Raw genomic sequence first — 16,403 nt, 5'->3', positions numbered from 1 at the left:
TGAATGCAAAGGCCATTCAGCGCGAGAAAACCGATATGAATAGCACCGATAATCTTAATAAAAATAACATTACACCAGTTGTCGTTTTAGCCTCTTTCATAAGGAATATCTTGTAACAAGTATTTCGGCTAAATAAAAATGTATTCCCACTAGACTTTAAAATTCCGTTCAAACATAAATATTTGAAATACTATAATATAAGACTTCATTACAATAGTGCGCAAATTACTGTATTACTTATGAGATACTTTCGTTAACCGTAAAGTTTTTTATCTAAGATACTTTTTTTGCTTTAAACATCAACATAATATATACTATTTGTGCCTTATTTAATACAAATACTTGAAATATACTTTCTGAATGATCGCAATAGTTTACGAACACCTTCTTATAAATATGACGGTCAAAAAAACAACACACTCTATTGACTCAAATAGTTCTGTTTTAAGAATAAGCGTGTCTAATATCGTTTGACCTTACCAGAGCGAGCAAATATTCGTTATGTCATAAAATACATAGACCCGTGCGAGGAATAGATTCATAGGTGCAAAGACGATCGTGAACAAATCATCATCATCATCATCATCATCATCGTCGTCGTCGTCACGGTCATCATAATAATCATCATCATCATGGATTATGATAGATAATACACTTTTTAAGTATTAATATGAAATGTTGCGAAATGGTATTCGTCTACATGTGTCAAAATAATTGCTTACATTTAAATGATGTTGAAACTGCTTTTAATTTCCATGCACCTAATACAGGCTTGACAACCTCGTGCTGTTTTTCATTCATATTTATCTTGAAATCTTTTCTGTGCACTGGCTGAACGCGAATGTCACCGTGTGTAATTTATTGTCATCATGGTTTCTCTTATGACAGAAAAATAAAGAAGAGCTTATACAATCACTTATATAAGTGCTTATGTAAAAAGATATGTATAAGAAATGTTATAATTATTACGAAAGAACAAACTTGCGCGAGACGAATCCATAATTAAAACTTTGTTTCTTTTGCCAGTGAAAATACGGATCTCAATTTACCCGTTCTGCTGTAAGCATATATATATACATTACGTGAAAGAAGATGTGTTCCGCAGATTAAAATTATTCATTTTTTTCTTTTTCAATACAAAGTAGAGTAACTATAAAATCAATCAAATCAAATCATTATAGGTACTCAAATTTAAATGATTAAGAAACACTTTTGACATTCATATATGTTATCACAGTAATCCGCATTGCTGTATGTCTTTATAATAACAATAATAAAATAATGAAAAACATGACATGATGAAAAACTATAGAAAGCAATGTAATTGATAGTACCGTAAATATCCATTTATGGAAATACCCTATTCGAAACTTCGAGTGCCAATTTGACCTTGATGTTTATAGCGAGTATTATGGCTGTTTCACGCGAGGAGTTGTCTTGCTATGGTGTTGATGTTTTGTCATGTTGTTGAAAAATGTTATAAGACTTCAAGCTACTCACGTAACAACTAACTGTTTGTAATTAATTGAGACTGCTCTGTATTTTCATTCCACATGCATAGACTTGATAACTGTTTGGTGTTCATTAATATGTATCTTGACATCTTTGCTATGTATAATGAATGTACGCAAATATCGATTTTGTGTAGTTGTTTATTTGTTGGGCGTTGTCATATAAATAAAAGAAAACTGTTAAAAATGTTTTATATAGTTTATTTGTAACAATAACACGTTTGCTTTTTTTGCATAAGAAGTGTTCTAATAGTAACACAAGAACAAACTTATGGTGGTACAATCCAGAATTTATATTATATTTTGTATCTCAAAATATATGCATGTCCAATTGTGAGCCGCACTTAAGTTATACAATTATATAGTTCCACATATAAATAATATTGATAAAAATAAAAGTTATTAACCTTTGGTAACATAGTTTAACGCAATAAACAGGGTCATTCCATTTCTCATTCGTTTCGCGTTTGTAACGCTTAACTATTGTATTTATGATTGAATTAACTTGCAGTTATGATAAGGCATATTCATAGATTGTGCGTGTGAGTCTACGCCTATGGTGGCTTTCTCTCCCTGTTAAATCGTCCCTTGGAAACACTCTAAAACAAAATATCAGGTGTTATGTTAGACGTGTGCGAACAGACCTCGATTTGTTACTTTAGTACGAAGTCGTCTGCGTTGTTTGATACCACGTTTTTGCAAATCGGTATAAATTTGTAGTCGAGTTGAGCTTCGGAAATTGGCTGGTGTGCCGAAATCAGCATGTCAAGGGTCCAAGTCACGCACCTTGTTAAATAAATATAAGCCGTGTTTGTGAAAAGGGGTTTCAAGCATTTGCGTTGAGTCGTCCCAAATTAGCCTGTGCAGCCCGCACAGGTTAATGTACAGGTTAATCTGGGACGACAATTTACGTGCATGCATTAAACCCCTTTTTCGTAGAGCACGACCCATATATTTATTTATTTATTTATGTATATATTTATAAACTAACTATTGTTCATTTTGTGATTGTGCATATGGTAGCACCTGAGGAGGGGGTAAACGCTTAGGGAGTAGCGTCTAACACTGAGTGAATGTAATATAAATTTTGATTGTTGTATTTGTTTTATGTGTGTTAAATTATAAGTCATCATTTTAGAAATTAAATAATGATTAACCCCTCAACGGTGTTATCATATTCAGGAATCAAATTTCTGATTGCAAATGCATGCATGTATGTATTTAATTCGTCAAATGTTATATAATTGCTAGGAATGTATGACGTCTAACGCACTTGTTTGTTATAATAATCTGTTTTGACGTGCATCATTGTATATTTGGATACTTTTCCATTTGATAGATATAGTCCGGCAGAAGTTGGTGTATATACCCGAACTAGGGGTATATAGTAAATAGTGTAATGCTTTTGTTAGGGGACTTGCTTCTGATGAAAACTCCAAATGATGCCGGGCTGGTAGCTAAAATAGAATGATGTTAAGATGGTTCATGTTTTGGAGGTGAATAAAGCGAAATAAAATTCAAGATTTTACGCACATGGCTGTCCATATGGTCGCCTATTCAAATAATTGCAGTTAAAATTCCATTCCACTCGCAATACCATGCTATACAAACCGAAATAATTGTCGTGGGCATGATTTAAACTATCTATGTAGACGACAACTCTTAGAAGACGCTTGTAAAATAACAAAGCAGTTGGGGTTGGGATTAATGGTGAAATTTAAGTAACACTTGATATTAATAGATTACATGCTTTGGGGATACTTCTGGGCCAATGTGAAGTTCGGGTATACTAAAACGAGAGTTTACCCATAATTCATTAAATAAACCGTAACACACCTTAAGTTTCATCCCGTTAATGGTGATAAATGATTTTTCCTCATTTGTCTGTGTTTTTTTCTAGTACCCAAAGCGGCCACATGCTTGATCTCGACTTACATGTTATTGTAAACTAGACAATAGATAATAAGCTGTACTTACGCTCTGTCGCTGGCTTGGATCACTTGAACTGAGGATCACCCAGGACATCTTGGATTTCCAAGGAGAACGTAAATACAACAGAATCGTCTAAGAATAGCAGAACCGGAACTGAAGACCATTTCCCAGAAGTCACCGCAGTTGGGGTCCGAACGGCCAAGTCGAACCGGTCTCCACCACACTCCTCCCCGTTCTAACAAGCCCCCCTCCCTAGCCCAATTTAGCTTTCCTATCCCCGTCTAAGGTTTAACCTTACAATTTTTTAATACATAACCAAATCTAAGGCGTTTAAGTCATCAGGAGAATATTAAAATTATTTATTCCCACCCACTAAATTATTTATTACCACCCACTGAGCTGCCCGTCCCCGGGTTACACCGTATATTACACCACACAGCTCATAGCCCTTCCCCCACATGACCCACCAGAAATCTGGTCAAAACCACACCAATCCATTCACCACTTCCCCCGCCTTTTTCTCGGTGTACGAGTCCACTGGACCCGCAATACCGGCTACTTAAACTTGGCTCCAGTGGGAATGACAACCAAATGCAGATGGCGCTGCATTCCGAAAGCACTCCCACTCTTGGACCACTTCCACCTTCCACCAATCCGCTCATCAACATCATCACAACACTAAACATTGGACATTTATTGACATTAACAACACATAACACTTAGCATTTATCCGCCGGACGACCCATACAGGTTATAGAGCAACCTTCCATTCTCCAGCGAGGCCTGGAGAATTTCATCAAGGGTCGTCTGTCGGATCTGTGCAACTTTCCGGGCAACTTCTCCAACATAAGCTGGAGTGTTATGCCACTGTCGCTGTACCCGCAGGTATGGCGAATCAGTTTCTACTAACAGACGATTCAGAGGGATCCTTCGCACAGCTGCCCGCTGTATCTCGTCGAACTTGGCAACTGATCCAGCGATGCTGAAGTAGCACCGAGGGAAAGCCGTCGACCACCCAAGCACCTGATCCAGATTACCACCAAAACAGTGCAGATGCATCCGCTGTGTGGGACTGGTGTTTTCTCGCATCAACCGAAGGGCGAGGGCACTAACCTCACTTGAGTATCTGTCCTGCCCCCGGAGATGCAAAATTACTGGCCGTCTAGGACAAGCCAGCTCCAGCAGCCCCACAAACATGCGCTCCTGCAAGGGCCATTCCTGTTCAAGTGTGGTCCAGTCTAGACCTATTTCCCCCAGAGCCACCACCCCCTCCTTTCTCAACTCCTCCTCTACCAATCTCACTGCTCCTTCAACACTGGCATGAGGTTTTTTCGGATGCAGCCCAACGGCCGACCCGAAACCAGGTGCACAAGGGTATACCTCTGGGTAAGTGGCAGGATCGCAGAAAACGGCAACTCCACCACTCACCTGCACTGGCACTTCCGGGACAGGCCCCTCAGCATGCCCTATTAACCTCTCCAGTGAATAAACCTGGAGCACTCGACCACTCCGGTCCAAGTGGAAGTGACTATCGAATGCAGAAGGTACTACATTCCTAGAGCACTCCCACTCTTGGACCACATCCCTCCCCAACACTTCCATATCACACTCCAACTGGACCCTCCCAGACTCTGGGACTACGGCCACTCCTCTCACCTCCAACTGGACCCTCCCAGATTCTGGGGCAACGGCCACCTCTCTCACCTCCGACTGGACCCTCCCAGACTCTGGGACTACCTCCGCCTCTCTCACCTCCACCCTGACCCTCCCAGACTCAACACTCGACTCTGGCGGACACGTCCCAGACACTTGGGTCACTACCGCCCTACCAAGAACCTGCTCCAAGTCTTTCACGGGATCCCCTCCCCGCCATTTGAATCTTTGGTTAAAGAAGTTAGCCCGAAGGCTCTCATCCCCAAGATACAGCATGGCGGCTAACACTCTCCAATGGAACAGGAGAGCGCGCGAGTTCACCCGTGGGACATGGAACTCGTCCGGAACATGCCAGAGGAACCTCCGACATATTCTCTCCATCCTCTCTCTGTCCCGCTCGTACAGACAGGAATCGGCCGGAATGGCTAGTGGTAACCGATGGAGATAAATCATGGCCTCATCAATAGACCTGAAACCCAGGTTCTTGATAATGCACATGACCCCCGAGAGTCTAACACCATCCAAATGCGGCTTGTCCCATGTCCGACCTCGGAAGACAGTTGGAAAATGACAGTCCTCTACATGCTTGCGTCGAAATATGACCCGCTTGTGGCAAATGGGACATTCCTTGCCAGTTTCCTTCCTCCTCCCTTCCACCGGAGACTCTTCCGTCAACTGGGACTTAGATCGGTCTCTGACCTCCGATCCCCCAGGAACCTTTTCCCTCTCTCTCGCCCTCGACCTCCCTCCATCTTGGCCTATCTCCTCACTTGGGCCTGCTCTAAAGTCAGAACCGGCCCAAGCTGGAGCACCCCTCCACTCCAATATCTGACCCCCAGTTTCCTCCACAACTGAAGACGAACCGGGACCCTCTCCAACCGGAATATCCACCTCCATCTCAGAGAGATCGAGTCCTGTGTCTTTTCCGGTCGGAGCCAACTCCATCATCACGCTCACCCCATTGCCTTCCTCCCTGCCCATCATTCCACTGGAGTCCTCAGCCCCTGAGGAAAGCCGAACAGTATCAGCACCCTCCTGGTACCGAGACTCCGGAGGAACTTCGGCCGGACCTTCCACTTCCACCTCTGAATCCGAGATGAGTATGGCCTCTCCGACCGAGGTTCCCTCCACTTTGACCTCTGCCTTGACCGACAAGGGCGGAAACTCTTCCATGCATGGTACCCGAGTCGGCACTCCTGCTGTCCCGGGCACCACCATCACCCGCCTCGACTTATCAGAGATTGACCCTCCAGGGGTCCTCCGCTTCTTCGGCACACTCAAAACCCTCGCGATAAACTCATCGCTGAGGATCAAGTGACCGAACTTCCTAACCGCTGCCACAAAGGTATTCTTACCCCTTCTGCGAGCAAGCTTAACCTGTCCCTCCACCGCAGCCTGGACACGACCATGATCCAATGGCCGCATTGTCCCCAGATCCACTATTAAATCTCTTCCGGACACCCACAGCACCCCCTTTGCATTGGCCTCTTCTACTTCCGAGAAGATGTTCCGGCCATCAACACGATAACCAACTCCAGCCATTCTGCAACAGAGCGAAAACGAGTCATTGGTCTGTAGCCTTGTAATCACACTTTCCTCACTCAGTTTGTATGCTCACTAGTACTTTTAACCAGAACGGCATTTGGGACATTTATACAAGTCAATTTCCTCACCTTCTTCTTCAGTCACACCGACGCATCTCCCATGAAACCATTCCTCACACCAGTCACACGCAATCATGAAAGACCCGTCATCTACCCCTTTACAGACACAATATATAGGAACACTTGACTCCTCTGCACCGTTTTTGCAACTTTCTTGCTCCTTAACAATCCATGTCGGAAAATCTTTCATCCTGCATTTTTTCATCCGATCATGGTTAACGTTAACCTTCTTTCCTTTAAGTCGTACCTGATACAGGAAAGCAGAGTGTTTTTTTACAACCACTCCAGGCCCTAGCCATTGAGGTAGCAATTTCTTTGCTTTCCCCTTTTTGCCGGCCACATTCAGAACGTAAACCACCTCTCCAACCTCATAAGCAACCTGGTTTAATCGCACATCATGGTCCCTTTTCATGTGGACTTGAACTGTGCCCAGGCATTTACGGGCTGTCTCATGAGCTGACACCATACTCTTCTCCAACTCAATCACATGATCGCTAGCAGGCAACCCTGGTGAAGGAGAGCTTGGGTACACTAACTCTGCGGGGGTATACACCTCCCGGCCGAGCATCATGCGATTAGCAGTGAACCCAGTACTCCGACACACCGAAGACCGCATAGCTGCTGCGATCTGTGGGAGCTCAACATCCCAGGTGTTCTGCCTAGAACCGACATAGCATCGGACAGCATCCATAAGTGTACGGTTGTATCTTTCCACTTGACCATTAGTACTCGGCCGATACGCGGTAGTACGAGTCTTGTGGATATGCAACAGTTTACACACTTCGGAAAACAGCTCACCCTCGAAATTTGACCCCCGATCAGTCATTAACTCCATGGGTATTCCGAGCCGACAGAACACCTGATTAACCATGGCCTCTGCTGTCACTTCGGCTGTCTGGGAAGGTAGTGGGATACATTCCACCCACTTCGTAAACTGATCAACAAACATCATAACGTATCGATTTCCCCTAGGTGTCACCGGGAGAGGTCCCAAAAAGTCTATATGTACCCTCTCCATGGGCACACCCGAGTGAAACAATACCATCTCCCCTCTTGGCTTGCGAACTGGCTTCTTGCTTACAGCACATCGACTACACTCGGACACAAATTTCATGTCACGAGACATTCTGTGCCAGAAATACCTCCCTTTCACGCGCGCTATCGTCCTCGACTCGCCCTGGTGCCCTGCCATTGGTATGTCATGATTTAAAGCCATGACCTGCTGCCTCATTCCACTGGGAACCAACAATTGAAAACTGTCGTTTTTGGGATTCAACCTCCAAATCAGGTCATTGGCCAGTTTGAAACAATGTCGATTTACCTAGTAGAACTTTGAAGCAACGTTGGCAATAACAAGTTCTCCATCAGGCGGCTCGGTGCCATGGAATAACCATTTCCTCAGAAACTGGAATTCCACCTCCTGCGCCTGCAACTCCTTCACACTCTTGTCTTTCTCCCCGACCTTGGGCGTGTCCTGGGAGGTTGCGGATCCACTGACGGTCACTTCTTGAACCCTTGGTTTACATTTGTGTGCCAGTGGGACCACATTATCTACATCCTCGATGAACTTACTCCACTTCTCCTCTGCCCGCTTACACTTTGGACACCCCCCGCAAGGTAGATCCACTAAACGCACACCATGCTCGTAATGATTGTCTGTATCAACACCCAGTCGAGACAGGGCGTCTGCGTTTCCATGCTTATTGCCAGGTCTGTGCACGATTTGCATATCGCACTGGCTCAGCTCCTCAATCCATCTGGCTATTGGTCCTTGTGGCTCCTTAAAGTTTAGAAGCCACGTCAGACTACTATGGTCAGTGCGTACCAGGAACTGCCGACCAAGGAGGTAATGGCGGAACTGCCGTGTGAATCGGATCACAGCCAACAGTTCCTTACGGGTGGTACAGTACCTCACTTGTTCTTTGGTGAGAGCAAATGACCCGTAACATATGACCCTTGGGTTGCCCTCCTGGATTTGAGTTAACACTCCACCAATGGCCTTGTCAGACGCATCCGTGTCCAGCACAAACGGATCGGTTCGACTAGGCAAACCCAACACTGGAGCCTCCACCAATGCTTTCTTCAGATCAAGGAAGCTGCTTCCTGATCATCACCCCACCTGAATTGCTTCACTACCTCGTACAACGATCTAGATCTTCCTGCGTAGTTTTCAATGAACATTCTATGATAGTTCACTAACCCCAGGAACCTTTCCAGATCCTTGCAACACAGAGGAACAGGCCAGTCAACCACCACTCTGGTGTCATTAGGCGACAGCCCCAATCCATCTGGCCCAACGATACGCCCCAAAAATTCCACTTCATGTTGGAACAACTCGCATTTTTTCGGCTTCAACTTTAGTTGATACTGCCTTAACCGAATGAACACATCTCTAAGAGTTTTCATGTGCTCGGCAAATGTTTTATTCATTGCCAAGATGTCGTCCAAAAATGCGAGGACACTGTTCCATGTCAACCCCTGCAACACCAGGTTAACCACCCTGGCAAATGTTGCGGGTGCATTGCACAACCCAAAAGCCATTCGCACAAATTCAAAGAGCCCATATTTGGTGGTAAACGCCGTCTTCTTCGTATCAGACTCTTTAATTTTAATTTGCCAATACGCCGAATTGGCGTCTAGCTTGGAAAACCACTTTTGCCCCGCAAGCATGTCGATACAATCTTCTATCAGTGGCAATGGGTACACATCTTTAACGGTCAGCGCGTTCAAGTTCCTATAATCCACACACCACCTCACAGACCCGTCTCGCTTACGTACCAGTACCGGTGCCGAGCACCACTCTGAACTAGAGGGCTTAATGACACCAGCATCAATCATTTTCTTTAAATGGCTCTCCTCCTCGTGCACGAACGCTACTGGAGTTCTCCGCATTTTCTGCCTCACCGGTTTCGCAAATCCGGTATCAATGCAGTGTTCAACGGCTGTGAACTTTCCTAAATCAAACTCACTCCTTGCAAACACATCTTGGAACTCAGTTAGCAAAGAACTAAGTTCCTGTTGCTCCCCTAAGGTCAGGTTTGCTCGTGACCTTTCCATGAGGTCATGGAGGTGTTCTGGTAAATCTGCCTCTGTACCATTCTCCAGCCCCTCAACAATCCTGTCAGGAGAAAACTCCTGTGGCACCGGTTTAACAAGCCTAGCCTCTTCCGCTCTACCCACCACTCGCCCTTTCCTAACCTTTACCGAATGATTGGACGGGTTAAGCATAGCGAGCCTCAACTTTCCCTCACCTGTATGTACCGACATAGGCACTATGAGGTCCACTCCTACCCCCTCAACAACAAAGGTATCAAGCTTAGTCTCCACAGAACAGGGTACCAATGCTACAGAGTTCGGTGGAATTGTCATAGACTTGTTAACCTTAATCTTAGCCACTCTAAGACTATCACTCACCACATCCTCGCTCATTGACACTACTGTGTCCCTGATGCTTATTGTGGACCTAGGAATATCAATCTTTATTCCATGCTTCCTCATGAAGTCCAGTCCTAAAAGCATGCTGTCTTCTATTGGCGCGACATACACTTTCTCAGTGAATGTCTGACCCCCAATCTCAATCTTTATGGGGCCAACAATTGCGCCTTTCATACACAAATCCCGACCAGCGGTCATAACCGACACCTGTTCTAATACCGGTATATCACCTGGTATTTTTTTGAACACCCTATCAGACACCAAGGTCACTTCCGCCGCAGTGTCAATAACAGCCTGCACAACAAGGCCATCACCCAAGGTCACGTGTATACGAAACATTGAGTCAGACCTTACCTGACATATAACAACGGATTGGCCCTCTTCTTTTGGAGTCATGCTAGGACCACTTACACTGACCCCCTGCCGTTTAAATCTGCAAACCTTACTGTTTTGCCTTCCTTTGAGCCAAGGGTTTTCCCCTGCTCATCAGGTGTGACATTCGGGCAATCTTTCTTCATATGCCCATATCCGTTACATTTGAAACACCGGTCATTACGGACAGGTGACGGAGTCCTGCTACGCGCCTTCGGACATTCCCGCTTAAAATGTCCGATTTCGTTGCAATTGTAGCATTGCCGGCTTGGGGAAGTCGTTGGACTCCTACTCCGCCTTTCCAGTAGTTTGTCCAACTTCCCCATAACCGCATCCAACTTCTCCTCCAACCTCCTAACTCGTTTCTCCAGAGCATCAACCCTCCCGTTGATCTTGCTCTGTTCTCCAACCCTCACCTCCGCCACTTGTACATCCTCTGCACATACTACCTTTTTCACCGCCTTTGGCCGTCCATACATCAGGCCATGCGTGTGGATTGCCCACTTCATTTTATCTATAGCCTGCTCTATAGTTTGTGGGCGTTGGTTAATCACCTGCTCTCCCGCCTCTTTCTCACTGGCCCCCATACAGAACCGCAATATGGCCTGTTGGGTCATGAAGGCATCCGGAAGTTCCCGGAATGCCTTACCGGCTAACGTCAACACTCTATCCGCCCACTCATCAAGGGACTCCTCCTCTCTTTGTGTCGCACTCGAGAATGTTACCATTGCCGTCTCCGGCAACTCACGGTAACCGAACCGCCTCTCCAGTTTTTCCACCACTGCCGCATAGGTCATTTCTACGTTCCTATCCGTAGTCAGTGCATAGAACTCACTGGCCCTATCTGTCAAACACAAGCAGAGATAATCTCTCTTTTCCTCCTCCGTCCATTCGAAGATGGAGGCAAACTTCCCGAACTTCGTCAAGAAAGCCTGCCAACTCCCTTTGCCATAATACGTCAATGATTTGGGCAAAGATTGGAGCCTGGCCTTTTGTTGTCCCAACCCGGCTCCTCCCATATTGCCCCCGTTTGAGGGTGCAATTTTCTTTCGAGCCCCCTGTGCCCCTTCCTTGGCCTCAGGCTTCAAGGGCGCATCATTAGTGGGTACCCTGTCTGGCACCGCCTGTGGCGTAGCCCCATATCCATGCGGCAATTGCGGCATGGGTGGGAACATATACCCCCCTGGCCCTCCCATCCAAGCATAAGGATAAGGATAACCTGGCTGCCAACTACCAGGGTGCATTCCCGGATACATGGGCATGGGGTACCCCGGGTACTGCCCCCCACTTTCCATTTTGCTTTCCTTACTTGGGTTTATCCCCGAATGCATCGGCGTAAAACCCGAGTATGAATAACCACCTTCTTCAACCTTTCCGTGTTTACCCAGGTACATTCCCGAATGCGTCGGCATAGGCGGGTACTCCGGATATGGATGTTCTATGCTCTCATTCCAACAATCCTTATACCTTAGCCGTGCCCCCGACTCTCTACTTTTAAAAGAGTCGACTGGGGCCAACGGTGGTCCACTCAACCGAGCTTGATCGATGACCGTTGTCAACCTTTGTATGGCTTCTATGTCATCGTCAACCTGCTCTTTCATTGTTACCTCAGTTTTACCCTCACTTTTCACCGTTTCCGATTTGCTTAAGCGTACCATGCTCCAAAACCCTTCGAATTCCCGAAAATGTGGGATTTGAGTTAGTAGCTCCCTTGTCATACGACCTTCACTGTCCCTAATATGTACAATTGCTTCTGCAACCTTTTTACCAACGCCTGGCAAAGTTTGCAACTCATCCGATGAGGCTGTGTCTATATCGACAGCGGGATTATAGGTTGACATTGTAAGTATCAAAGACAAACTCAAAATATTATTTGTTTATTTATTTTATTATGTCACTTGGAAAATGCTGAAATTGCAGTCAGAAATAAACAAAAACAAAATTGAAATGGATCCTTTATTTTTTATGTATTCTTTGAAAATGCTGAAGTAGCAATGCTATGTAATCATAAAAGATAAACTGCAATTATGAAGAAATTCTCAAGAAAAATAATCAAAATGACATTTAGTGAATTTAATCACTAAATAAACTCTGTTACTAAGAGGAAATATCACTCAGCGAAAATGACGCGAAGTGAAACTAAAAAAATAGTCAAAATGTTGATTTAGTGAACACAATCACTAAATAAACAAATAAATAAAAACTCAATAATTCAAAATACCGCGCAGTGATGTCAATATCACTGGTGAAACAAAAAAATCAAAATGCCATTTAGTGAAACGAATCACTAAATGAGAAAGATATGATCGCGTGGAGATATCACCGAGTGAAGATAAGAACTGTCACCATGTGAAAATATCACACAGTGAAAATATCACATAGTGAAAATATCACCGAGTACAATAAATATCACTCAGTGAAACAAAATTCACCGCATGAGATTGATCACGCAGTGAAACAAAGTATTATTAGGTGAAAAGAATTGTCACCATGTGAAAATATCACACAGTGAAAATATCACGGTGAAAATATCACCGAGCAAAACAAAGTTCACTCAGTGAAACAAAGTTCACCGCATGAGATTGATCACGCAGTGAAACAAAGTATTATTAGGTGAAAAGAATTGTCACCATGTGAAAATATCACACAGTGAAAATATCACGGTGAAAATATCACCGAGCAAAACAAAGTTCACTCAGTGAAAAAAAAATTCACCGCATGAGATTAATCACGCAATGAAACAAAAAATCACTAGGTGGAAATATCACCGAGTGATTACAATATCACCAAGTGATGTTACTGTCACTGAACAGATAAAAGTCACTAAGTGAAACAAAATTCACCACATGAAATAAATCACGTAGTGAAACAAAATATCACCAAGTGAACAACATTCACCGAGTGAATAATTACACCAAGTGACCAGCCGACAAAGCACAGAAGTTTATACAGCAGTTGTGTTATAATTAACTGAGAAGAAAATATATATTTCTTAAACGTGTTTACTGTAGTGTAGCCTCCAGTGTTCACGTATAAGAAAACGAAAGTAAAAAATTCCCCAATTTGAATATAATACAGTTGATAATGAATTGCCTTTGCCTGAAATACGATAACGTTAGTGGAAAACCAATTATGAAATACAATTGAACAACAGGGAGATAACTATTTACAGAAATACTAAATTTAGAATGCAATTACACGGTTCGATAGTACGCTGTTCGACGAAATCTGAAAGTTTCAAACACACTTAAAAATATAGTAATTAGCCTGAGTTCCGGGAAAAGGCGTCATACTAGTTTAATATTAGGGTAAATAGGGACTATATGACCTAAAGTTACTTAACAAATGTTTAAAATAACAGACAAACAGGAATGTTGTTAAATAAAATTCAAGATGGCTGACAATTTAGTTTGTTAATAATGGCCAATTAGAAATTCAAAATACGTATAGAGTTTTTGCTTGCAGCGCCATTTATTGTAAACTAGACAATAGATAATAAGCTGTACTTACGCTCTGTCGCTGGCTTGGATCACTTGAACTGAGGATCACCCAGGACATCTTGGATTTCCAAGGAGAACGTAAATACAACAGAATCGTCTAAGAATAGCAGAACCGGAACTGAAGACCATTTCCCAGAAGTCACCGCATTTGGGGTCCGAACGGCCAAGTCGAACCGGTCTCCACCACAATGTAAACAGCAAACTACTTTATTTATAAAACAATCAGACTGTGACGATTAATTTTTGAATTTTAACATCATTTGGTGAATTTCTACAAAAGTTATTACGCTCAGGGAATCAACAACCTATATATAAACTGGACTGCGACCGGATTTATAGCTTGTATATCACATAGTCATATCCACAGTTTTTTTCAGACCTATTGTCACACGTCGAACCGCTCCAGGGGCACACATGTGTTCTCTACATATAGATATTGAACAAGCGTTACAAATTGTATTCTTTCAAAACGCTAGCCAACAGAGTTATTGATTGGTATTTTGAATCGTATGTAATGTTAAAGTAAAACAAACAAAAACACAAATACTGATTCTTTGGTGAAAATTGCTCATGACCCGTTTGTCACGTGGATAATAATTGTTTATGTACACAATCCATTTTGAAGTAGTTTTTTAATATAAGTACTTTTGTAGAACACTCACTGTTGAAAGAGCAGAAGTGAGTATATGCAATCAACATAAAATAGTTTTCTTTCTGACAATGCATGGGATACACGTGAAATATTTGGTATTAAGAAATCATTATCTTTAAACACGTAAGGCCTAAGGATGTCAAGCTTATTATATATATTCATATAAAACACAATACTTTAAGCATCTTATCTGAAAAAGAAATTACTCAGAGTGAAATGCAGTTCCAATTATTAATTAAAACTTAGTTTGTACAAGTATCAAATTGATGTCAAATACTGTATAAATTTACATTGATGTTTAAGATACATGAATGTCTGTTTGCCTTAACGTATATTAAACACACCTTCGTTTACAGGTGATGTGTATTTGCTCACTGATAATTACTGATACATAGTATCGCTCGATTGGTCATTGTCGGCTCGGGTACTACTTACATGTACCCCGGGTACTCTTAAGTACACTTGCATGTACCCCTGGTACGGTAAATATACTAAAACGTACCCGGGAAATTTAACGCTAAATCGGTCGTTGTCGGCTATTACTTTGAAATTAATTATTTTCACATTTATGTCAATTTTCTGTAAAATGGCCTCTATATTATCGAAACTCATACTCACAAAGCATGTTGACACAATTTTTTTTTAAGAGAAGTTTGTTTAGATAATCGGTAGCGCGTTTTACGACATCGGATTTTAGGCGGGATTACGACTCGGGTACAGTCTAATATCGACCTGGTACGATTAAGTATATTTACCGTACCCGGGGTACATGTTAATATACTTAAGAGTACCCGGGGTACATGTAAGTAGTACCCGAGCCGACAATGACCAATCGAGCCATAGTATCCCTTTGAATTCAAAACAAAAATATACCTTTCTTATGAGGTCCATTGCAAAACTCGGGCGAAAAACCACGTTATTATTCAAGTTCAATTGAATTCGAAATCCTATCACCTGGTAGATATGATAAAAAATGCTTTAATGCAATTTTTATTCGTTTATGCAGAAAACAAATTGAATTATAGTAAGTTATTAAATATAAGTAGTATACCAGTAGTTTATAAGACGAATCATTGTTTCAATGCAGATGTGTACATATGCATTTAACACATCATAAATTAGTATACGTTTACGTAAATATGACAACCGATAACAACCCGATGATTCGGTTTAGATGTTAGTGTTATATATACATTCACTTAAAAAACACGTAACTGTAAGTTATATTTGTGTATTGTGTAATTAATGTGGCAACCTGAAAGTAAACCTGTTTTATAACTTTACTTTTATTTGCTTTTGATTTTTAAAGAATTTGCATAAAGGCAGTTTAGCATGAACGTGTTGATACCATATTTGTTTGTACGATACAATGTAGGTAAAGTTGGCTATGCGATCTGTCATCTACAGTCATCTCTGAATTCGGTTAGTGCAGAGCGTCCTTTGCGATCGACATTTAGCTGCACACATGTTTTATAAGGAGGTTAGTGTAGTTCTACCTCCACATTTATCACTATTGTGCACGCCTATAAAAATGCCATAAATCAACGATACCTGATCTTTTTTAAGACGAAAAGATATGGGCAGAATCACAAATATCATCGAGCACAAACCCCGCTCTTTAGGCAGTTCAAAATTCAGGTATGCATCGAAATACTACAATCTACACATACTATCCGAGACATCT

General features: G+C 42.6%; 1 protein-coding gene across 1 annotated transcript; it reads right to left on the bottom strand.

Annotated features, from left to right (window-relative positions):
* Positions 1 to 4,169: 4,169 nt before the first annotated feature.
* Positions 4,170 to 14,244, bottom strand: LOC127849302 (uncharacterized). The gene is made up of 2 exons (XM_052382021.1): positions 14,078 to 14,244; positions 4,170 to 6,639 (listed from the first exon to the last, which is right to left on the bottom strand). Exon 2 carries the CDS (start codon positions 6,636 to 6,638, stop codon positions 4,170 to 4,172), a length of 2,469 nt encoding a protein of 822 aa, XP_052237981.1. The 5' UTR covers position 6,639; positions 14,078 to 14,244.
* Positions 14,245 to 16,403: the final 2,159 nt, after the last annotated feature.

The sequence above is a fragment of the Dreissena polymorpha genome, chromosome 10 (assembly GCF_020536995.1).
Source record: "Dreissena polymorpha isolate Duluth1 chromosome 10, UMN_Dpol_1.0, whole genome shotgun sequence".
Classification (NCBI taxonomy): domain Eukaryota; kingdom Metazoa; phylum Mollusca; class Bivalvia; order Myida; family Dreissenidae; genus Dreissena; species Dreissena polymorpha.
This window is presented reverse-complemented; position numbering and strand designations above follow the sequence as displayed.